Source organism: Neoarius graeffei, chromosome 6 (genome assembly GCF_027579695.1).
Source record: "Neoarius graeffei isolate fNeoGra1 chromosome 6, fNeoGra1.pri, whole genome shotgun sequence".
In the NCBI taxonomy this organism is placed as follows: Eukaryota; Metazoa; Chordata; class Actinopteri; order Siluriformes; family Ariidae; genus Neoarius; species Neoarius graeffei.
In genome coordinates, this window is record NC_083574.1 from 7,748,598 (window position 1) to 7,774,056 (window position 25,459).

The window sequence follows — 25,459 nt, forward strand, 5'->3', positions numbered from 1 at the left end:
GGTAAATTCTATTCAAAATTTTGAACTGTATTTCTTTCGCTTTGAAGGGAATTAGAAAGGAGAGATATTTAGTTCTAATCTTTTTAATTTCTACTGTTTCAAAATCTTTTAATATGTAATCTCTTTTGACAGAATTAGGAAAGCAATTATTTTGATTTGATTTGGCAATATAAATATATATAATAAAAACATACATGTACATATCGCCGAGGATGACACAAAAAGCATTAAAATACACTTTTTCCATTGTGGTCCTCAAGATGACAAGATGGTTGTGGCAAACTTGGCACGTAAAAATAATAAATTTGACAACGTAAATATTTAAATTATAAACATACTATGATTTTGTAAGCAACGTCTTAAAACCAAATATAAAAATAAATCGCATCGAGGCGAGTCGCAGGTTGATGACGTTTTGGTGTACGATCACGTGATGTAAAGCCAAAATGGCGGCTGTTGACGTGGAAGACGAGAGTATTTTGGTGTCCGTGTTTAAAGATAGTTTTCCGGAGAACTGGAGAGAAAATGCGGACTTTGCGACGTATCTGTTGGAGTTGAGTTCGTATGGAGTTGAAAAGTTAAACCGGGAACCGGAGCGTTTGTCTGAGGAAAGAGCGCAAATCTTACAGCAGACGCGCGAGCTCGCTTTCTCCAATTACAAGACGTTCATCCGCACCGCCGACTGCACTAAAGAGATTTACCGGGACTTCGGGCGGGTGGAGAGCAGCTTAGCCAAACTCCTCGACAAACTGCCCAGCTTCGGGGAGAAATGCAGGTTTGTTCGAAACCAGCAAACGCGACACATCTCTCTCTCTCGAGTTCAAGTTTCCGGAAATAGTGTGTGTGTTTGTTTAGCTCAAGCCTGTTGTTGCTGTCGTGGTGGTCGAATGATTACAATCATGATGTCACATCACGATATGTACGATAAACACGATTCCAGGATGCACGATATATGTAGGTCTTTGGAATATTAGTGCCACGTATGACACACTCATGAATACTATTAATTACAGTTAGGGCTGTGCGATATGGGAAAAAATGAATATCCCGATACATTTTCTCCATTTCACGATATATATATCTCGATATATTTAAATCTCCTCTAAAGGACCCCATGAAATCTAACTTTTTTACTCTTTACTGTTTTCACTCCAATCCCTGCAGATTAAATAACATTCTTGGTTAACTTTACAGGTGGTTTTCAACAACGCATTTTAAATTTTCATGTTGGTGATTAATCACAATTGAATTGAAATAAGACTATTTTTATTCAACAAAGATGTGGCACAAACTGCAAAAACAATCTTGAAAATTGCAACAAAGGGGCAACACAATACAGAGCTGCTCAGAGCTCAAACCAATAAAGTGCAAGCTCGACACTGAGAAAGACATTTAGCCTAAATAAGAAAAGTGCTCTTTCATTAAATTATTTAAAAAAAAAAAAGATCTCCAAGCTATTAACCTGACTACTGAGAACCACTGGAACATTCACAATAGAGAGAGAGAGATTGAGGGAGAGAAGAGAGAGATCTGCGAAACATAATTTTTCTCTTTGCACACTTTTTTGAACTGAATGTTTTCTGGCTCTGCCTCTCAGATGTGTATAATTCCGGCTGCTGCCTTTCGTGATGACAGTTTTTTTTGCACACTTTACAAACTGGCGTTTGCTGTTCCACGTCCTCCTCGCGATATCCAAAAAATGCCAGATGACTGACCCCTTACTAGTTCTTTTAGGAACCAATTCGTCCGCTTCCATTTTTAATTTGTCGCTGAAATTCACAGAGCTTACACGGTAGCCTACGCAAAATCAGCGATTGCACGAACTGAGTCAGCGCTGTAAACCGGAACCAGGAAATCTTCCCGCCGGCAGTGTTGCCAGATACTGCTGACGTTTTCCAGCCCAAAATATGTTCAAAACGCACTTAAAACCGCCCAATCTGGCAACACGACCGAAACTAGAAAATCTTCCCGGAAGTTCCTTTCAGCACCGAGATGTCGCCCGGGATTGGTTGGCGAGTGCGTGACATTGTTTTCTTTACCCTTAAGGCCAATTTATGCTGACAACGCAGTCCTCGCAGATGGCGTCTGCGTAGCCCCCCCCCCCCTTTGCAGATGCTCTGCGCACCTCCCAAAAATTGTGACCACCGCAGAAGCCTCGCAGACAGCGTCGCAGACAAGAGGGCTCTGATTGGTCCACTCTACATCCGCTGTACACGCACTTCCGCTTCCCTACTTTCCCGGTTTGGTTTGTTTTCACGACCGGCATTTTTAAAAACACGAGCGAAGATGGAGCAGCACGAAGAGCGGTTGATCGAGGAAGTCAGGAAGTACGTACATCCTATGCGCACATCTATACGACTCCAGTTCTAGTCATTATAAGTAACCGGAGAATAAACACTCCACTAACCACACCCACCAACTACTCCTAGCGATTTCGTGACTTCGCGCCCCCTTGCGTTGTGGCGGTGAATAACATCGCGCACGCCTATTACTCCCCGCTCAACGATAAATTACAACTGTCTGCGAAAAGCTATCTGCGAAAGCCTTGTCGCAAGAGCATGCAGAGGCCCTTAGGCAGCCTCTCACGTTACTGCCTGAGGGACAGGGAGAAAACCACCGGGAAATGTTTTAAACAAACACGAAACGAACGCAAGTCGGAAGATGACCATAAAATACTCGATAGTTACGATATAATAATTTTATGTATCGCACACAGACTTTTCGGCGATATATCGAGTATATTCGATATATCGCACAGCCCTAATTACAGTGCTCGGCGTGAATGAGTACACCCCCTTTGAAAAGTAACATTTTAAACAATATCTCAACGAATACATTTTTGTACCACTTTTGCGATAGTATTCTGACTGATAAGTAAAGCTTTACTGATCTTCTTAGTGGGGTAAAGAAATTATTTTCTTTGGGGAATTCTGAAGAGACAAGTTGAGCATCACTCTCCATCCAGCATCCAGTCACTAAAAGAGGTCGTTGTTGAAGAATGGAAAAAGATTGATGTTGCAAAATGTCGCCAACTTGTTCATGCCGTGCCTAGAAGACTTGGTGCCGTCATTAAAAATCACGGAGGCCATACAAAGTACTAGCTGTAGTAGTTTTTGTTGTGGGGTGTACTCATTTTTGCACCACCCTAATTTGAGTAAAACTGAAAAAAATGTGTAATCTAAGTTTATATTATTAACCTTACTTTCACGTTATAAGTTAAACAGATGTTGTATTCAACTTGTCAACATTTTGGAAATTGTTTGTGTTCATTGAGAGATTGTTTAAAATGTTACTTTTCAAACGGGTTGTACTCATTTACGCTGAGCACTGTACATCGTTGATAGTTTAATATGATATCTGGTATAAAAAGTGATTTAACATGAAATTTATTATTATTTTTTTATTTACTGTTTGATCAGATAATCATTCATCTTTAGTAAGTGTTTTGTCCGGGTCGTGGTGAATCCGGAGCATATCCCAGGAGCACTTGGTGTAAGAGAGAGCACAATCTCGTCCAAATTCTCACACACACATTCAAACTGATCAGGCGGGCCGGCTCTGCGATCAGCGTGAAGCTGGACTCTCTGGTGATGGTGGCAGAGAAGACTGAACATCATGGACGATGCCAGTCACCTTCTGCACACCGTCATCAGCAACCAGAGGAGCCTGTTCAGTGACAGAATGCTCCTTCCCAAGTGCAGGATGAACAGACTTAAAAACTCCTTTGTCCTTCAAGCCATTAGACTGTACAACTCCTCTCTGGGGGTAACAGGAGGACGGGAAGGAGCAGTAGCCTAGCCTGACAAAAAGCAATACTGGACAATGTGCAATGCCTCTCCTGCTGGACTTTTTTTTTTTTTTCCCTCCCCTCCATATCTTATTAGGATGCAGTGCTGCAGCACAGCAACCTATGGGCTCCCCTAGGGGAGCCCACAGGTTGCAGTGCAAAGCACTGCAACTATTGTTCTTCTACGTATTTCTTCTTCTTCATCTTATTATTCCTACGCAAATTTTGATTTCGAATAACTCAATAACCGTACGTCGCACACAGACAAACAATATATCAAAACGTGCGGCTCGATCGGACTCGCTATGCTATTACTTTTCTCTATAGAATACGATTTTTTCGCGACATAGTCGCGAAAAAATCCCCCCAAAAAACCCCATTCATTTCTATAGAATTAATTGAAAAAAAAGCACTTTTTCAACGTTTTTCAAACGTCCGCTGCTCTGGCATGCTTTAACCTAGAGACGTGATTCAAACTCTAAAACATAGGAAAACTTCTCCTCTGTGGATCTGGCATTCAACTTTTCTGCTAGGTTCTACACTTTCGGATCAGTCCCGGCTCAACCGCCATGTGGGTTCTGGGAGAAAATCCGGCTTTTGAATGGGTGTCTATTGCGTTACACACCAGTGAAGCTCGTTAACTTAGAGTGGAGAGAGGTTGAAAATAAAGCTCAAACTTTCTCGCTTAAACTGTGTTTTCAGCCACAAATTTCACTCTACAGACATGATTTTCTCAAAAGTAGTAGGAAAACTTGTCCTGATTCACACAATGTGTCTACCTAAACGATAGGATTTACAGTTTTTGAATGACAAGCGTCAAACTGAGGACAGGGCAGCTGACAGGCTTCATTGACACCCATTATAAACGTGAGAGAAAAGTCACTCGTTTTTAAATCGCTCTAGTGTCGTTATTTTTAAGACTACAAACAAAAAAATACATCATTTTATTCAGGAGACCCTTCTAGCGCTCACTGTGAAAGAATTTTGTGAATAGCTGCTTCCGTTGTCGAGTTATTTGTCATTGTTCGAGGCCTGAACCTTCATAAAAAACAGTAGAAAACTCCAGCCCTTGTGTGTCTTAGCTCATTTACACCCATTAAAAACGTGACAGAAAAGTCAGTCATTTTTAAGTCGGTCTATTGTCCTCATTTTTAAGACTACAGACAAAAAATTACATCAGTTTATTCAGGAGACCCTTCTAGCGCTCACTGTGAAAGAATTTTGTGAATATCTTCTTCCGTTGTCGAGTTATTTGTCATTGTTCGAGGCCTGGTCCTTCGTAAAACACAGCACAAAATTCAAGACCTTGTGTGTCTTAGCTCATTGACACCCATTATAAACGTGAGAGAAAAGTAACTCGTTTTTAAATCGCTCTAGTGTCGTTATTTTTAATACGACAGACAAAAAAATACATCATTTTATTCAGGAGACCCTTCTAGCGCTCACTGTGAAAGAATTTTGTGAATAGCTGCTTTCGTTGACGAGTTATTTGTCATTGTTCGAGGCCTGGTCCTTAGCAAAATACAGCAGACACCTGACAAAATCTTGTGTGTGTGTCTTAACCTGCTCAGGCCCGTCACCATGCCGACTGGCTTCAGTAAGGGAGCAGAGAGGGGAGGGGGCGGCTGTCTCAAGCGCACACACAAATCATGGCATTGTAGCTTCATAGCAGGTCACACAACCGTACGTCGCACACAGACAAACAATATATCAAAACGTGCGGCTCGATCCGACTCGCTATGCTATTACTTTTCTCTCCAGAATATGATTTTTTCGCGACGTAGTCGCGAAAAAATCCTCGAAAAAAACCCCATTCATTTCTATGGAATTAATTGAAAAAAAAGCACTTTTTCAACGTTTTTCAAACGTCCGCTGCTCTGGCATGCTTTCACCTAGAGACGTGATTCAAACTCTAAAACATAGGAAAACTTCTCCTCTGTGGATCTGGCATTCAACATTTCTGCTAGGTTCTACACTTTCGGATCAGTCCCGGCTCAAACGCCATGTGGGTTCCGGGAGAAAATCCGGCTTTTGAATGGGTGTCTATTGCATTACACACCAGTGCAGCTCATTAAGTCAGAGTGTAGAGGGCTTGAAAAAAAAGCTCAAACTTTCTTGCTTAAACTGTGTTTTCAGCCACAAATTTCACTCTACAGACATGATTTTCTCAAAAGTAGTAGGAAAACTTGTCCTGAATCACACAATTGTCTACCTAAACGATAGGATTTACAGTTTTTGAATGACAAGCCTCAAACTGAGAAGAGGGCAGCCGAGAGGCCTCATTGAAACCCGTTATAAACGTGACAGAAAACATTGCATTGAAACATCATTGCGGGTCACACATTCACGGCCAGCGAACATGCGTGACCGAATTGCTTCGCGCACTGCATCCTCTCACAATTTCCCCTGGGGAATTGTCCGGTCTAGTTCTTTTTTATACTTGTATATGTAAATAATTTAATTTATCTAGAAGTTTTTAGGATGCAGTGCTGCAGCACTGCAACTATTGTTCTTCTACGTGTTTCTTCTTCTTCCGTATTCTTCCTCCTACGCAAATTTAGATTTCGAATAACTCAATAACCATACGTCGCACACAGACAAACAATATATCAAAACGTGCGGCTCGATCGGACTCGCTATGCTATTACTTTTCTCTATAGAATACGATTTTTTCGCGACATAGTCGCGAAAAAATCCCCCCAAAAAACCCCATTCATTTCTATGGAATTAATTGAAAAAAAAAGCACTTTTTCAACGTTTTTCAAACGTCTGCTGCTCTGGCATGCTTTAACCTAGAGACGTGATTCAAACTCTAAAACATAGGAAAACTTCTCCTATGTGGATGTGGCATTCAACTTTTCTGCTAGGTTCTACACTTTCGGATCAGTCCCGGCTCAACCGCCATGTGGGTTCTGGGAGAAAATCCGGCTTTTGAATGGGTGTCTATTGCGTTACACACCAGTGAAGCTCGTTAACTTAGAGTGGAGAGAGGTTGAAAATAAAGCTCAAACTTTCTCGCTTAAACTGTGGTTTCAGCCACAAATTTCACTCTACAGACATGATTTTCTCAAAAGTAGTAGGAAAACTTGTCCTGATTCACACAATGTGTCTACCTAAACGATAGGATTTACAGTTTTTGAATGACAAGCGTCAAACTGAGGACAGGGCAGCTGATAGCCCTCATTGACACCCATTATAAACGTGAGAGAAAAGTCACTCGTTTTTAAATCGCTCTAGTGTCGTTATTTTTAACACGACAGACAAAAAAATACATCATTTTATTCAGGAGACCCTTCTAGCGCTCACTGTGAAAGAATTTTGTGAATAGCTGCTTCCGTTGTCGAGTTATTTGTCATTGTTTGAGGCCTGGTCCTTCATAAAAAACAGTAGAAAACTCCACACCTTGTGTGTCTTAGCTCATTGACACCCATTATAAAAGTGACAGAAAAGTCTCTCAGTTTTAACACTACAGACAAAAAATTACATCAGTCTATTCAGGAGACCCTTCTAGCGCTCACTGTGAAAGAATTTTGTGAATTTCTTTTTTTTGTGAAAAAAAAAAAACAGCCTCGGTCGGCATGACACTTCACCTTAGCCGCCCACTTTATTAGGAACACTTCTGTTCGTACATACAAACTACAAACACTCTTCTTAGAGTTTATTTTATTTTTAAAAGGGACAGTGCACAAATTAAACATTATCCTTGTGGTAAGGACAGATGTCTGTCCCAGGTTATAGCAGTACATGCTAATTTCCGCCTGTAGTCACTTTGTTTATACTCTTGAATAGCTCTTCTTCATGACGGCTGCTGTCTCAAGCACACACACAATCATTGCATTGAAACATCATTGCAGGTCACACATTCACGGCCAGCGAACATGCGTGACCGAATTGCTTCGCGCACTGCATCCTCTCACAGTTTCCCCCGGGGAATTGTCCGGTCTAGTCTCTATTTTCTATTCTCTGTTTATCCTGTAATGATGCTGCTGGAATTTAAATTTCCCTGAGGGAACCCTCCCAAAGGGATCAATAAAGTTGTATCGAAGCGAACAGACCTAGTCGTCAGGGAGCACACGTAACCTACTTTGCAAAATTTGCCAAGTCTGGTTTCTGAGTATTAACCCTTTATTTACATCCCAAACAAATTATTTTTACTTGTAATGTCAGCAATCACCATTTTCACCAAAAAAAAAGGAAATGCTAAATATCGCATGTAAAAAAAAAATTTACCCGTTTACTAACTTTGTGAATAGAAATCATATATTTACACATCAAGTTAAGTTTAAAACGAGACATTTAAAGTGCATATTCTGGACCAATTTCTTTTTTTTTTATATGAAAGTATGTCCCTTTACACACTCATCCAGAAGGGTAATTTTGCACAAGGCCATCTGTCTACAGCAGAAAAAAATAAAATAACAAAACGCGTCTGGAAAAATCCCAAGGGAGTCTGGAGCCAGATGTGTGACGTTACCTGCGGAAGCGCCAACAGGCTCCGAGAGCTTTGCACGGTTTCAGTGCACAGCCTGTGTAGACCAAGCGCTCCCATTTCTCTCTCATTGTCCAGTCTTTTGGAAAACAATGAGTACTAATCCCGTCATGATTGGTGTTGCTACACCCTCCTACGATACATCTGTTAACCATTTTAATAATTACACGATAACGTTGAAGAAATTTGCAGAAAACCACCAGGTCGTTTTCTCATAAACAAACCAGCACTGACGTAGGATTCAGAAGGAGGCGTCCCTCACACGACGTCACGAAAATCAGTGTTTCCCGGGAAATCCAAATGCAAAGTTTTTTCAGAGGCGGACCAATTCGCCTCAAATGGCTTGATTTCAACTGAATTTTTCTGGTATTGCGCAAAATGTGACAGATATTTGACAAGTTTAATATAAAATAGGAGAATTACATTGATCTTACTCCTGAATGCACCCGTGATATGCACTTTAAGTACATAGAGAACATAAAAAAGCCAAAAATATTTTACACTATTGCTTCAGAACTTGAATATTTTTAGCTTATCTACATTCCAGAACTCAGCTCACAATCTCTCATTTCAGAAATGTCCGTAATACATTTATTACTAAGCTGCTAGCAGTTTCTGGATTTTTTTTATGTCCAAATTGTCAAGAACTCTCAATTTGCCTAAGGATTCAAACACCAAACATGAAGATAAAAACAGTTATCGGTAACACATTATGACCAGAAATAAAGCAGAACGAGCATTTTCTAAGAGCAGGCATATTAAGCTACCTTCAAACGTGTCCACGTGTTTATGATGCAATGAACTCTTCATCATTTGATATTCCATGTTAATGAATAAGTAAAAAAAAAAAGATACTTCTAATTCGAAATATACGGAAGCCGCGAGAGGCCCTTCATGTAATCTTTTTTTATTCACCTTGTTATCCCGAGATAACGACATAATTAATTCAGGATGTCGAGAAAACAACACAACTAATTCGAGATCTCGAGAAAACAAAATCGTTAGGCCAAAAAAAAAGTGTGTTTCCGGTTACCCGCCCGACCCTAATCCGTACCGCCCAACCCTAAACTTTTTTTTCCCAGTCGCAACTTTTACATATAACCCAACCGCGTGAACCGGAAGTTTTTGTCACTCACTGGGAAAATGGCGGCTGCCGTGTTCTCACACGTGGTCGTGGCGATTGAAATTGATCCTTGTAAACACGTTGGCGGCATTAAGGCATTGACATCATTTTCAAAACTGTTGATTGTGCAAGACATTTTTTACCATTACCATAGTGAACACGGTAAGGCCAAAAAAAAAAGAAGAAAGTGTGTTTCCGGTAACCCGACCGATCGAGAATTTCCGCGTCGAAATTGCCGACCGTAAAGTTTTTATTACAAATTTCCCTTGATATTTTAGTGTAAGCGGCGTTAGTTTGTCATCATTTTTTGTTTCAACACATTCAAGTTGTGAAAGAAACGATAAAAAGTAAAATGTTTCGCCACTTCTATCAGCCCTCCTGCATAAACATGGAAGCGCACTTGTATACTGGAGGAGGAAGGGAAAACTGAGTCAAGCCGCAATTTTGAATCCTCATTCAAGGCTGTAATGCAAATTGCTTCCTCTTCAGTATACAAATGCACTTCCATGGCAGGGAAAAACACTACATTTTGCCGCCTATGTAGTCCCCTATTTATACAAATAGGAGTCATTCAGGATTCAGCCATGTTTTGCTTGGTGTTTTTGCTCGACCCAAGTTCTACAGTAGGCTAGGCCGTCTGCTTTTAATGGAAGTAGCCTAGCCTAGGACGTTATTTTCACGTTATTTCTTGATAAGGTGTTTTCACGTTATTACATGAAAATATCATGAAATAACGTGATAAGTTTGTATCATGAAATTACGTGATGTTATGTTATTACATGATAAATATATTGTGAAAACGTGATAACTTTAACAATATCTTTTCACGTAATTACTTGATTCTAAGCCAATTTTTTTGAGTGTGGCAGCAATACGCTTCCGTAGATCATAACTTGAACTCTCGCGATATATTTTTTTTATTCGTTTAAAGATTTAAAACACTTTTATTTTATTATGATGTGTGGTATAAAGGATTCTGTGCCAAAATACTATTTTGTAAGATGTTTACTTGTGTTAATTTTTTCGAACAAAATAAAAAAAAAATTAAGGAAAAAAAACCTTTTTCCTACCTACCGACCTTATTTTAGTATTTCATGTTACCGGAAACACACTTTTTTTTTTTTTGGCCTTATTTTGAGATCTCAAGAAAACAAAACAATTATTCCGTGATCTCGAGAAAACAAAACAATTATTTCATGATCTCAGCTGGATCCCTGTATCTCCGCCGGTAGAGACGAAGCCGGGCCAGTCTTCTGCGGAGGTGCCGCGGACTAATTTTGAAATTATCCCTTATTAAAAGACTTAATGCAATCTCTCCCTGTGTCAACCCCTGATCAAAATATTGCCTTATTAGGTGATCGATTATTCCAGACATTTTAATGACCAAAGTTGCGTCTATACAGAATGACAAATAGCCCCAGAGTCAGCATATCACAAGTCTCTTGGCGCACCTGAATGAACCATTTCTCACCTGTTTACTCGAGATCATGAAATAATGGTTTTGTTTTCTCGAGATCTCGAATTAGTTGTGTTGTGTTTTCGAGATCCTGAATTAATTATGTCGTTATCTCGGGATAACAAGGTGAATAAAAAAAAGGATTATATGAAGGGCCTCTCTCGGCTTCCGTAGAAATATTATATTTGACATGTGCAGGTTTCAAATTTTGTCTTATAAAATATTTTATTCAAATAAGGAACCACTTATCCCAGCTTTTTATTGAAGAGTTGGTACGTGGACACATGAAGCATTAGCATATTAGCACAAAGCATATTTACAGGATCGGTGCAAGGATGAGGAATCTGTTGTGGTTGTGTATGGACAGATGAGCATCAGACATTGCGGTAACTCTGTAAGTAAGTAACAGGTTCACTCGTTCTCGACAATTTGTAAGAGAGGGTTCTATTCTTAATTATGGCAGCCGGCTGAGACAAGCATGCAAACGTACAGATAGGCAAAGATCGACACACAAAGAAGCGACGAACTTGCTGAAATGTTTTTGGCAACAGTTATCGGACCCCAACAGAAAATCAGTCACCTTGTTAAACATTTTTTTTTTCATCAATCTTGAAACAAACATACTTTTTAGATAATCTTTAGAGTAACAAACTCCTAAAAGCAAAAAGTTCAGTCAGTTGAATAGACTGAGCAGCACAGCACACCACATCACCTCTGAGGTTCGAACTGATCCCATTTCAGTAGTTTAGGTCCTTTTAGGGTTAAATGGGTATCGAATGTATGAACCATGCTTTTGACCTGAGTAAAAAAGGTTGTGTGCCACAAATAACACCTATTACGGATATAATAATTGCATATTAATGATGTAATACTTTTATACCAGTTTCCTAGATGTGATTTCAGGGCTCTTTTTATGCGCAAAGTTCCCCTGCGTAATTAATAGGACTGTAACGATACACCCAACTCACGATTCGATTCGTATCGTGATTTTTGACCCACGATTCGATACACCCACGATTTTTTTTAAAATGTTTTTTTTAAAGTAGTAAATTTGACTTAACATTTACTTACTTACATTAACTATTTAATAACAAATAACTCAGACCACTGCAGAGAATGAGTAATATGTATGCAAAAATGAACAAATGTATATCCAAAGATTGTTTTATTTCTCAAAATAATACTGTTAAGCCGGAAGCTCTGTTTTTTTCGGTTCTGAAAGTCATTTTTCCAAATCGTGTAAATCCGTTAAGATTTTTTTTTTTTGGGGGGGTGGCTCTCTCACTGTCTCACTCTCATAGGGCCAATGATTTTCTGTGATCGCGGAAAACAGATGGAAATTACGGAATTTTTATGGTGAAACATTGCTCGCGTGTCAAAATGTAATTGCCGCAGAAGGCTTCCGCCCAAGCAGACATGCCTTCAGTGTTGCCAGATATTGCTAACGTTTTCCACTCCAAAATATGTTCAAAACCAGCCAAAAAGCACCTAAACCCGCCCAATCTGGCAACACTGCATGCCTTTCCGGTCAAGTGATTGTGATTGGCTTGTGGCACACCTAGCCAGCCAATGAGCTGCTTGTTTACAGATTCGCTCCCCGCGTCGCAACCAGAATGGCGACCGCTTAAAAGAAATGAATGCTCTGCCAGTGGCGAGTGTGGACGTTGCGTGACTCGCAGAAGATTGTCGCAGGTCGGCGAAAAAACGACTTACTAATAGATATAAAAAAATAAAAGTAATTTAAGTAAGTTTAAAATGTAATTTAACTAAAAAGTAAAGTATTCATAAATTGAAGTTTGGAAGCGCCTCTGTTTTTGGGCTGAGGAGAAGTTTGAAAGGGTGTACCGCGATTCTGCCTTCTTGTATCGCGATACGGATCGTGGCTCTGCGTATCGCGATTTCGATTTTGATACGCATATCGTTACAGCCCTAGTAATTAACTATGAAACAGCAGCCTACAAACATTACAACAAGTCCAGATTTATTAATTTATATCTGAACTTGTATATTATTATTACCAAAAACAAGACTTGGCAAATTTTGCAAAGTAGCCTCCAAATATAAACAAATACCGCCTGACTGTAGCCAATACACCTAGCGTTCTGCAAGGTGGAAGGAAACCAGCGAATGAAACCCAGGCATGCGCAGAGCAAACACTCGACTCCGAGACTCGAGCCGTGCCACCATGCTTATAATTAAACGCGAAGATGACTAGTGCTATAAACCTACTTCAGAGACTTGCGATATCTCTGTAAAGTGCATCATGATGTTCATAGCATATCGTAACCTCATGATGAAGCTCCATCGCTGCATTTCTGTCCATAATAGAGGCTTTGTGAAGGAAGCAGAAGAGATCGGGGTGAGTCGGCGGATGAACAGCCTGACGCTGAATCGTCACACGGAGATCCTGGAGATTCTCGAAATCCCGCAGCTGATGGACACGTGCGTTCGTAACGGCTACTACGAGGAAGCGCTGGAGCTCGCCGTCTACGTCAAGAGGCTGGAGAAAAAGCACTCGTCACTTCTTGTAATCCAGGTACGGTGGAAAAGATTACGTTTGGAGCACGAAACAGCGACAGATGGTGATCAGGACAAATAGTAAGTTGTTCGTTTTATTTTTGGTCTCACTAGGGCATCGTGAACGAGGTGTGTCAGTCGGCCCAGCTCATGCTGAACCAGCTCCTCCAGCAGCTGCGGAGTAACTCCCAGCTCCCCGTGTGCCTGCGTGTCATCGGCTACCTGCGCAGGATGGACATCTTCACAGAGGCGGAGCTACGTGTGAAGTTCCTGCAGGCGCGCGGCAGCTGGCTGCGTTCCGTGCTCGCCGCTATACCTGACGAAGACCCGTACATTCACATCACCAAAACCGTCGAGGCCTGCCGAGTGCATCTCTTCGACATCATCACTCAATACCGCGCCATCTTCTCGGACGAGGACCCGCTGCTGCCCCCTGTTGAGCAAGCCCTGAACGAGGGCACGATTTTCCACGGCTGGGTGGTGCAGCAGATCGCACACTTCCTGGAGACGCTGGAACGGGACCTCGAGCGTGGCGTCGGAAGCCGTCTGGACTCTCTCCTCGGCCAGTGCATGTACTTCGGCTTGTCTTTCAGCCGGGTGGGCGCGGATTTCCGCGGTCAGCTCGCGCCTATGTTCCAGCGCGTCGCCACGGATACGTTCCGCAAAGCCGTCCAAGAAGCCGTGGACAAGTTTAAGGAGGATATGAATCTGTATACGCTCATTTCTCTGCCGTCGATGCTCGGGAACACCATCCCAGCCGTGGCCGCCAGCGTTCAGCCCGGAACTCTTCAGCCCCCGATGCGTTTGTTGGACTTTCCTCCGTTAGCCTGCTTCCTGAATAACATCTTAACAGCCTTCAATGACCTGCGACTGTGTTGCCCCATCGGGTTAGCTGAAGACGTTGCCAGATGTGTTGAGGAGGCTCTTTTGAAGGTACCACATGAAGCTGTGGCTTTACGTTTTGACGTGTCATGTTATTTTGCGTCCTGTGTTTCCTCTATTGGGGCCATTATTAAAAAATGTTCTGTTTCCGGTCCACCGGCCGGGTGAGTGCCGTTTGTGCGGTTGAAATTTTTTTTTTTTTTAACGTCGGTTTTTCGACATTTTTTTCGGGTTCATAAATCTAAAATCGAACTTGACATTTCCGCATTCCCAGGGCTTTCCACTAAGGCTCATACTAGCCAGCCATGACAAATAAGTAGCCAGCCGGGGGGGGCGGGAGTAAACACAAAATAAACTCCTGTGCACGCAGTTCCCAGGATTAAATGTATTTACAAAGTAAAATGGCAGTAAATCTTCTTTCTTTTCTTGCGTATTGCGTCATGAGGCGTTCCTGGCTTGTAAATCTCTTATTTTCGGTGCATGACACATTCACGCAGCTGAGCATGCTATGAATTAACAACGACAACGGTCTGCAGTGGGGCTACACAATTAAACACTCAGCGAACATTTCTCCATTTGTGTATGAAAATATACTCCAACCACTCAGTTTGGTTTCATTTACAACCAACGGTGTCTTTTGATGCCAGCACGTAATTGAACGAGAGAAGACTGGTTTACCGGAGACAAAATAAGCGTCATCTCTGCTTCTGTTCCCTCCGACACACTACTGCCTCCACAGAGTGCGCGCGCACTCTGAACTGAATCAGCTCTGCGCATGCGCCGTGCGGCACAAAAAAATGGCAGCCATCATGAAGGAAGGAGATCTGGAGTTTTCAATTTTGCTTAAGTGTGAAATCGCAAAATGGTAAAGATTCAGAAAAACAAATCATTCAGTGATCACTTTAATAGTGTAATTTCATCCGAACTAGGCCTAACGCTCGATTTAGAACTACAAAAAGTCCGTGTGTCGGACATTTTAAGTATTTAAAATTTTTGCAAATGTTGCAGTCAGCATTTAAAATGCTAACTTAGTTTTTGTACAAGTTTCAGTTGATTAAACTGTCATTTTATTAAATGTCTGCTTTTGTAATAAAGTACTGAAAGAAAAAGCAAACACAGCATTGCGATTTCTTATCCATATATATATATATATATATATATATATATTAGTGCTGTCAAGCGATTTAAAATATTTAATCGCGATTAATGTCGCGACTGTCATAGTTAACTCGCGATTAATCGCAATTTAATCGCACATTTTTGTCACATGAAAAACCATGTAATTCTCTTATCAGCATAAAGTGAATGGGCTTGCTCACCGTTCGAACTACGGGGGATCCGAGATCCCCTGAAACAGACATGAGATCCCTTGAAAACATGATTTGGGAAATGTTGGGGGGTCTCTAAAATATTGGCAAAATGATGTTTATTGACATAGCAATCGTGTGTAACAGGAAGCATTTGCATATCCGAAGTGAGCGCGCGATGGAGATCCGCGCTCTGAGACAAGCGCAAGCACCCCCCCCCCCCCCCCCCCCCCCCCCAAGGGAAAATAAAGGACCCCCCGAAAATATCGGCATAGTTCGAACACTGGTTGTACCAATGTTTTTTTTTTTTTATTTTTTTTATTGCAGAGCATAACACGTCTTGTCACAGCCACTGCAAAGTCGGGCTGGAGCCGCCGATGGGAAAATGAAACCTAAAGACGAGCACCGTGGCTCTTCGGGGGAGGGCAGAAGACTCTGGCTGTGCGGGGCGTGGCATCATGTCACAGAGCGTTAATCTCGCGATAAAAAAATTATCGCCGTTAAAATTGAGTCAAGTTAACGCGTTAATACCGCGACATTTTTGACAGCACTAATATATATGAGTGATTCCACGCTTATGGGTACTGAAATGGGGACATGAACTTATTTTTAAAAATCCACCTAAAACCATTTCTTTTTTTTACCATCAGGTCACAAAACATGTAATCTTTAATGAATGATATGTTAAAAGATAGCTTTAATTTTCTGAGATGTAATAAAAACATATTTATATGCCAAAGTCAGAACGTAACAGAAGTGTTGTGGACATATATATTCTCAATTTTAACAATGTAGAATTACTTTTTGAAACATAGGAAGGTGATGTTTTAGCAAATATAATTAATAAACATGTGTAGTAGAATAAACATACACATTCTTTCAATAAGATTAACATGGTATATAGTTAGATTGTAATTAATTTGTAACAGACGCGAGATGGACAATCGTAACAGAAGTAATGTAACAGACATCATTTTGGAACTCATAGGCTTGACTTTGGCATATAAATATGTTTTTATTACATCTCAGAAAATTAAAGTTATCTTTTAACATATCATTCATTAAAGATTACATGTTTTGTGACCTGATGGTAAAAAAAGAAATGGTTTTAGGTGAATAAGTTCATGTCCCCATTTCAGTACCCATAAGCGTGGAATCACTCTTATAAAAAATCCCTCCCTCACGACTGAAAATTTTTTTGCTCACCCGGTGGACAGGAAACGGATTTTTTTTAAGGATGGCCTGGGCTTAAACCATGATTATCAGTGGTTAAAGGTGCAGATAATTGAGTGCAAGGTGGCGGCGGGCATTAGGTGTGTTAAAAGTAAAAAATTCAAGCTAATACAGCATTTTTCTTCAGCTCAGAAAAAAATCACAAATGTGAGTTGAAGGTGGAGCCTTTTTTTTTTTTTTTTAAATTAACAGGCAGTTTAGACACGCCTCCGTGATTGGCTGTCAGTGGACCAAATCAGAAACCGAAATAAGCACAATGTTATTATTATTAATAATAATAATATTATTTATCATTATTAAATGCTTCTATTGTGCAAATTTACATGTTAATATGATCAAAATCGCATTAGCAACAGCAACCGTGTTCTTGAATCAGTTCCATTCAGGATTCTGATGTCATGATTTATACTAGAAAATCCAACTTTCTTTTGGTTCCACTTGAGAACCAACTTTTCAGGTTCTGAACCAGTTTATTTTTAATGAAATACTTTTAATTTAACAATTTGGTACACGAACCAGAATGGAACCTGTTCCCTGTTGATGGAGAAGGGGTCTTACGTGAGCTCTGGGTCTATTACCCGATTTTTAAATAAATAAATAAATAAAAATAAAATCACTGACTGCCCCTTTAATCAAGTCCTCAAACTAAAGCATTGCTATCCCTTTAGGTTTATAGTGTATTTGTTTGTTTGTCATGTGTTCACGTCACACTAAGCGTCATTCTGTTCCACACAGGTGACCAAACTGATCCTGGTTTTCCACCGAGCCGAGGAGTCAGCCTTCAGCAGCCGCGAGCGTGATTTATTCGTTCAGTTCTGCTGTGCCTTTGCTGAGGACATGGTGCCGTTCCTGAACAGATGTCTCCAGGTTCTGTTCCCACCAGCGCAGCTCGCACAGATCCTCGGTAACCGGAAGGGGTCAGATCGACTGACCGTGGCTTAAAACCTTTCGTTTGTTCCTTTCAGACCTTTAATTTATCTTTTGAGTAATTTCATAATCGATTCTCCCACACCTTTAACTTTAGGTTAATGAAATTAAAAGGTGCTGATTGCAAAGTCATCTGAAATTTTAATTTTTTTTAATTGTGCACGGCGTTTTCCTATGTCTCGCAAGAACAATATCACGCGGACGAGATGTGATCATTTTGATGTCCCGAGGGTCACTTTTCTCCCTCTTGAGGTAAACAGTACGGTTCTACGGAAACCGCCGGATGCGAGGGAGGAGCTTTAACGAACTAGCATAACTGTGGAACTGCGTCACAGAAATGACAACGTGCGGAAAACATCGACCGCGGAGAGGTTTGTGAATAGATTTTGTGTTCACGTTTCTTTCTGTGTAAGATCAAAGCATTAGGTGTATAACTCCATAGTCGCTACCGTGGAGTCACGTCCATGCGTTCGAAGGCAATAGGAGCTAAGCGCTAGCTAGAATGATTCGTCTGTCCAGAAAAATGACAGTTGCACGCATTTGGCAAGTTTTCCTTTTCTTTTCCGCTATATTTGTCCACTTGCTTCAGCGATCTCCGGAATCTTAAAACGCAGGTCACTTTTTATCTCGACGAAATGTCTCAAAACTCCAACAGCAATCGAAAGAGAACGTGTTATCTCTAGCCGCTTTATCCTGTTCTACAGGGTCGCAGGCAAGCTGGAGCCTATCCCAGCTGACTACGGGCGAAAGGCGGGGTACACCCTGGACAAGTCGCCAGGTCATCACAGGGCTGACACATAGACACAGACAACCATTCACACTCACATTCACACCTACGGTCAATTTAGAGTCACCAGTTAACCTAACCTGCATGTCTTTGGACTGTGGGGGAAACCGGAGCACCCGGAGGAAACCCACGCGGACACGGGGAGAACATGCAAACTCCGCACAGAAAGGCCCTCACCGGCCACGGGGCTCGAACCCGGACCTTCTTGCTGTGAGGCGACAGCGCTAACCACTACACCACCGCACCGTGCCGCCCGAAAGAGAACATTTTACCCAGAATTCAACTTTGCAGTCAGCACCTTTTTAATTAATTCCGAATGCACTGCGAGTTAAATATTTGGGAGTGCCGTTCCAGGAAAAAAAAATCATCAACGACAGGGTGGTGTGAAGCAGAATTACTCTTCCTGTCCCAAAGCTGATTATTTTTCCTCTTGCAGCACATCCTGAGGTGTTTTATTCCTCTTAAAGAAAGAATGATACATGATCGATTTGTAGTGACATCGTCCTGTTGTAAGCGCCGACACCGGAGACTCCTTCCTTAAATGTACGGAGTCATCATTTGGATGATTTTATAGCTTGCGTTTCAGAAACGCATGGATTACGTTGAGAGTCTGGGATTAAATCTTTAAACTAACTTCCTCCCCACTCACTGAGCTGTTGATGTGCGTTTCTAGGTGTTCCTCCAACCCAAGTTCATAAACACGGCAACATCGGGTGCATCAGCGTGAGCTCCGTGCTGGAACCTTTAGACTTCGTGCTGCCCAAGAGAGAGCCCGTGTCCCCGGTGCTGGATCTCTCCATCGAGCTGAGCAGCTCGAGTACGAGTGAAGCAAAAGCTCCGGGTCCGATCGATCCTTCGTCGTCAGAGAAAGTGGAACCTCCGGAAGAGGCGGCACCGAAACCTGACGCGCACCTCAACCTCCGTCTCCAACACCCTCAAGAATCAGAACCTTCTCAGACTTCAGTACAACACAAAACACATGATGTGGAGCAAGATGATCTGGGAGACTCCGCCCTCATCGGTCCAGATGATCAGCATGAGCTACTGGAATGAATGATGGTTGTAGTGTAATGTAATTTGGTTAATATTGCTGTGTGTGTGTTCTCTCTTGATGCTCTGAGGAAGTAATTAAATCTTGCAACAAGACATGATTAAATAACGTATATTTAAAATTACATCAGCATGTCAGGAATTTTTTTTTTTAGTCATGAATACAGAGGATAAGGAACTGTAGACTTGTTAGACGACACACAAAAGTATTTTTTTTTCTTTAGTATTGAAATCAGTAACCTGCTTAATATTTAGCAATCAGGGCAACGGCGAACATGTTCTTCAGCGCCGTTCATGTTGGTCGCGGCTGTGTATTTCGGCGGTTCTGACAAGTTCTTGAATGTTTGTGAACAGATACATAAATGGACACGGATCGTTCGAAGTCATCGAATTTATATTTAGCGTAGACATTGAAAACCCTTAAGGCTGCATCATCGTGCGCTCGGGATTAAATTTGGCAAACTTTTCTCGAGCGCTACAACATAGAGTTAACTTCACTTTTAACATTAGCTTTCTTGTCGCTGTTTAACCTGCATCGTTCGATGACGATCACTCGTGCACACTGTACTTTCTTGAAGCAGGTGGCGTTTGTTTCTCTATTTGGCCATGGTCATGAAAAATCTTTATGAAGAGCTGGTGCTAATGAACTAAACAAACAGTTACTTCATTAGCTCTTCAACTCCAAGGCAAACTGCAGTATCTGCGTATTTTGAGTAATTACGTTTTGGGTTTTTTTCTCCCCCAGTGAAGGGTAAACATAAAACGCCATATCTTAATTCAGCGATTGTGCCGAGACTGCAGTTTGCCTCTGCACGGCAGCGTGAGTGTATTTTTTTTTTTTTTGTGTGTGTTGTGTTGGCAAAGGCACGAGCCCACATATAGTCTTGACGCACTTAAGCGCCTCTCTCTCTCTCTAATTGTTGACTGTGAGCTTTTGTAAAGCCTGCTAGTTCTCATTATAAATTTCTTCATGTCGAAACGGTAATCAACCTTGATCCATGTCTCAAACTGTTCTGGATCCTTGAGTTCCAGGAGGTGTAGGAACCCTGGTATTTAAGATGTTAGTTATGGCGCTTCGACGGCTACGTTCACACTGCAGGCTGAAGTGACTCAAATCCGATCTTTTCGCCCATATGTGACCTGTATCCGATCTTTTATTGACAATATGAACGACACAGATCCGATTTTTTCAAATCCGACCCAGGCCGTTTGGATATGTGGTCCTAATTCCGATCCCTATCCGCTCTTTTCATATGCGACTTCAGTCTGAACCGCCAGGTCGCATTCATCCGACTTACACGTCATCAACAAGCCACAAACGTCACTATTCTGCGCTGAAGTAGGCGGCGGGTCTCTCAAAAAAAGTTACAACAACATGGCGCATAATCACGGGCGCAGATAGAGGGTGGGAGTCGTCCCACCCAGATTTAAATTCACCTCGTTCGGTCCCCCCCACTTATAGGGAGGAAAAAACGTCTATGCTGTCTTTCTTTGCATAAGGCAAACCTCACGGAAAAATCAAAAGACTAATTACCATTCGGTTTATTGAGGTGCACAGCAGTGTATACATAGTTGCAACAACTCACATAAAACAAAACAGACTGATATTCGGTTGGTTGAGCTGCGCAGACTGCACAGGTTGCGAGCTCGAGCTTGGTTGCTATAGTAACCCACAACAAGTTTGACAGGTATATCGGGGTTGGGGTTGATTTGCTGGCAGCTTTGTCCCCCCCAGTTCAAAAAACGTATCTGCGCCCCTGCGCATGACATCAATGCGAGGGACGCTTCGGGCTGTGAAGGTTCTGAATCTTCTCAATGGAAGGACGCAGAGGTTAGGGAGCTGATTTCCATTTGGGGGGATACAGCTATTCAAGCTAGATTGGATGGGTCATACCGCAACCGGGCGGTTTTACTTCCGTAAACACTGGCCATGCTCACTGCGTGTGACGTCGTCGTATCCTGCAATGTGCATGCGGAACACTTTTAGGTCGCTTTTCGTTCATACTGAGGATCACATACAAGTCGCATATATTTGTTAATGTGAACGACCTCACAAAAAAATCGGAATTGAGCATTAAGCCTTGCAGTGTGAACGTAGCGTAAGAGGGCCCGGTCTGATTGGGTCGAGCAGAACCAGCCTGTTAAAAACGAGCACTATTTGTAAAGCATGGACGCTGGTGAAAGGAACCGTGTCTCACAGTGCCAGAGATGCCTACTAGTATGGATTGGCCGTATTTTGTACGGAAAAGTTACGTAAATACGATGTTACGGCAAACAGTGTTATTCTGTACGGAATTATTATAAAGTCTTAAATTCCAGTGAGTTGTTTTTAAATGTCCAAGCGACTTTTTCAATCCATGCGCGATTCACGGCTAGGCTATTTATTTTTACGACAACCGCACATGCTGTGTGTGACGTGCAGATTCCGCACATTTGTTCGCGCTATTTTCGATACGGTAGAATGGCCGTGCGTTACACCCAGTCAAAAGGGCAATGGATACGCGCACTGCAAACTGTGTAGAACTGACATTAACATCACTCGTGGTGGTCGCGATGACTGCACGCGCCATGTCAGCTACAAAAAAAAAAAAAAAAAAACATATGGAGTATGCTGGAATGGCGAGTCAGGCGAAAAGTAAATCTGGGCGTATCCAGCAGTTTTTTACGAAATGTGTGGATGAAAAGACACGGAACGTGACCCGTGCTGAAGCGGTGATGGTTGACCTGTGCTTGGAGTTGAACTTGCCAATTAGTGCCATGAAATGAGAGTTAAACTTATTCAGTTTCTTTTTACATGTCTGATTTTTATTCACTGAAATATCAAACACTGGCTGGACTTCTTTAATTCAAAGTCTTTTCAGTGTTGCAAGTGCAAATGTACATGTAGTATGATCAAAAACAGAATTTTATGATTAGTGCTGTTGGGATTGTGGCAAAAAATTGATCATTCCACTGTTTTAAATACAATTATGTCATTTTATTCAGTGTCTCTTCTGAAGCATTATGCTGAAGTATTTATATATTGGGACATTAAGATAATGTCGGACTCTCTTTGGCATGAAATAAATTTTTTTTTTAATTTTATTAGAATCCGTTAACAGGTAGAACATTTTGCCAGGCAATATAATATAATACTTTTGAGGAGTTGCATTCAATGCCAATGATTGGTAGTCAACCGTAATGTCTGCAAACAGGGAACACTATTGTATTTATAAAAATGTGATTATATTGTATGCTCTAGAAATTTGTTGAGTGGAAATTCAGTTGAGATGGCTGCTCGCGTTTTGTTTATTCAATTCACACAAAACAGTTCTTTTTAATAATTTAAATGTTAAACATATTGGTGTGTATATATACCTTTTTATAATGGAAATGCGCATAAATTAATGTTACTGAAAGTCATTCCAAAATACTGAAAAATGTTTTCAAGAATACTGAAATTCAAAATTTGGGGTAGGCATCTCTGCAGTGCTTGCAAGAACGCACAGGTCGATGTACTGGCTCAGGAATCGTTTAATCCACTCACTCACTCCCCTTTCTGAATGGTTTGAACCGATAACCATCTCCATAGCCGGTACGCGTCATCCTAACCACGTGTTCGTCTGGAAAAGTTCCGTGGGGGTCAGAGGTCGCGACCCACAGCGGATCGAACAAAGACGTCACTTTTCACTGGTTCTAAGAAATGATGGCTTACGAAATACTGGTAATCTTGACTTATTACACATCTATAGAGGTTAGAATTGAAATGTTCTGCCATGTTTGCTGTGACCTCGCTTGTTATAATATTATAATGAGGAAGCAGCAGGCAATACAGCGTGTGATTGAAGTAGCTCGGGGTTATTCTAGCTCCATTCAGCTTTTTAATACGTCGACTCGTCACTTTAAAGCCAACATTTATTGAAATATGGTCAGGTTACTTGTATTATCAAATGATTCTTGAGTTCCTCCTCTGGATTTTTTTTTTTTCCAGTGTATTATTAGATCATATCGGAGCACGTTTACAAGTACACGACTTGTATCTGACTGCGCTCGCTGTCGGTATTAGTGCGTCCGTATTAGAACGTAAGCTCATGTTGGATTATAATAATTTAAAACGTGACCAAGTAATCGTATGTGAAAAATATTTCTCGTTCTGTCAATCTCTGCCCTGAACACTTTAATGTAATGAACACAGAACAGCTGATTCACTTTCTCTTGACGAATTTCTTGCGAGAGGCGTTGGGGTTGGCGCGTCGTCTCCCTCCTCCACACTGAGCGTCCCGCAGCTGTAAACTCGCCGCTCGGCTGTAAATGTCATGCTCCGAGAACGGAGAGCTGCCGGCGAGGTAGTCCGGGTCAAACACGTTGGTCTTCGCCCGTGCCTTCCGAGAGAGTCGCTGCTGAGGGAAATGCTGATCCTCCACCAGGTGGGGGTTGTTTGAGTGTTTACCGCCTTGTGGGAGAGGAAGAGAGTACTGCAGAAGAAAAAAAAGGACCTTTAGTGGGTGTGTCCCAAATTAGTGCAAGAGTTTATCAACGTATTGTCGCTATGACCGTGTAATGGCAAATAGTACAGTGGTGCTTGAAAGTTTGTGCACCCTTTGGAATTTTCTATATTTCTGTATAAATATGACCTAAATCATCATCATCAGATTTTCACATAAGTCCTAAAAGTAGATAAAGAGAACCCAGTTAAACAAATGAGACAAAAATATTATACTTGGTCATTTAGTTATTGAGGAAAATGATCCAAATGTTATACATCTGTGAGTGGCAAAAGTATGTGAACCTTTGCTTTCAGTATCTGGTGTGACCCCGTTGTGCAGCAATAACTGCAAGTAAACGTTTGCGGTAACTGTTGATCAGTCCTGCACACCGGCTTGGAGGAATTTTAGCCCGTTCCTCCATACAGAACAGCTTCAACTCTGGGATGTTGGTGGGTTTCCTCACATGAACTGCTCACTTCAGGTCCTTCCACAACATTTTGATTGGATTAAGGTCAGGACTTTGACTTGGCCATTCCAAAACATTAACTTTATTCTTCTTTAACCATTCTTTGGTAGAACGACTTGTGTGTTTAGGGTCGTTGTCTTGCTGCATGACCCAGCTTCTCTTGAGATTCAGTTCATGGACAGATGTCCTGACATTTTCCTTTAGAATTCGCTGGTATCATTCAGAATTCATTGTTCCATCAATGATGGCAAGCCGTCCTGGCCCAGATGCAGCAAAACAGGCCCAAACCATGATACTACCACCACCATGTTTCACAGCTGGGATAAGGTTTTTATGCTGGAATGCAGTGTTTTCCTTTCTCCAAACATAACGCTTCTCATTTAAACCAAAAAGTTCTATTTTGGTCTCATCCATCCACAAAACATTTTTCCAATAGCCTTCTGGCTCGTCCACGTGATCTTTAGCAAACTGCAGACGAGCAGCAATGTTCTTTTTGGAGAGCAGTGGCTTTCTCCTTGCAACCCTACCATGCACAGCATTGTTGTTCAGTGTTCTCCTGATGGTGGACTCATGAACATTAACAGTAGCCAAATGTGAGAGAGGCCTTCAGTTGCTTAGAAGTTACCCTGAGGTCGTTTGTGACCTCGCCGACTATTACACGCCTTGCTCTTGGAGTGATCTTTGTTGGTCGACCACTCCTGTAGAGGGTAACAATGGTCTTGAATTTCCTCCATTTGTACACAATCTGTCTGACTGTGGATTGGTGGAGTCCAAACTCTTTAGAGATGGTTTTGTAACCTTTTCCAGCCTGATGAGCATCAACAACGCTTTTTCTGAGGTCCTCAGAAATCTCCTTTGTTCGTGCCATGATACACTTCCACAAACACGTGTTGTGAAGCTCAGACTTTGATAGATCCCTGTTCTTTAAATAAAACAGGGTGCCCACTCACACCTGATTGTCATCCCACT

At 41.6% G+C, this 25,459-nt stretch overlaps 2 protein-coding genes across 3 annotated transcripts in view; one reads left to right on the forward strand and one right to left on the reverse strand.

Moving 5' to 3' along the window:
* The first annotated feature begins 418 nt into the window (after nucleotides 1-418).
* cog8 (component of oligomeric golgi complex 8) lies at nucleotides 419-19,683 on the forward strand. The gene is made up of 5 exons (XM_060923250.1): nucleotides 419-775; nucleotides 13,184-13,391; nucleotides 13,487-14,305; nucleotides 17,530-17,698; nucleotides 19,182-19,683. Exons 1-5 carry the CDS (start codon nucleotides 447-449, stop codon nucleotides 19,559-19,561), a joined length of 1,905 nt encoding a protein of 634 aa, XP_060779233.1. The 5' UTR covers nucleotides 419-446; the 3' UTR covers nucleotides 19,562-19,683.
* nob1 (NIN1 (RPN12) binding protein 1 homolog) overlaps nucleotides 19,655-25,459 on the reverse strand; it is a 33,781-nt gene continuing 27,976 nt past the window's right edge. For both annotated transcript variants that reach the window (XM_060923252.1, XM_060923251.1), the window contains exon 10: nucleotides 19,655-24,012. In XM_060923252.1, coding sequence (XP_060779235.1) covers nucleotides 23,743-24,012 — 270 coding nt within the window. In that variant the 3' untranslated portion in view covers nucleotides 19,655-23,742. The remainder of the gene's footprint in view (nucleotides 24,013-25,459) is intronic.

Coding starts and splice junctions, on each gene's coding strand:
- cog8 (XM_060923250.1), top strand. CDS start 447: ATGGCGGCTGTTGACGTGGAAGACGAGAGTATTTTGGTGTCCGTGTTT. Junction 14,306..17,529: donor TTGAGGAGGCTCTTTTGAAG/GTACCACATGAA, acceptor TGTTCCACACAG/GTGACCAAACTGATCCTGGT. Junction 17,699..19,181: donor GCAGCTCGCACAGATCCTCG/GTAACCGGAAGG, acceptor GTGCGTTTCTAG/GTGTTCCTCCAACCCAAGTT.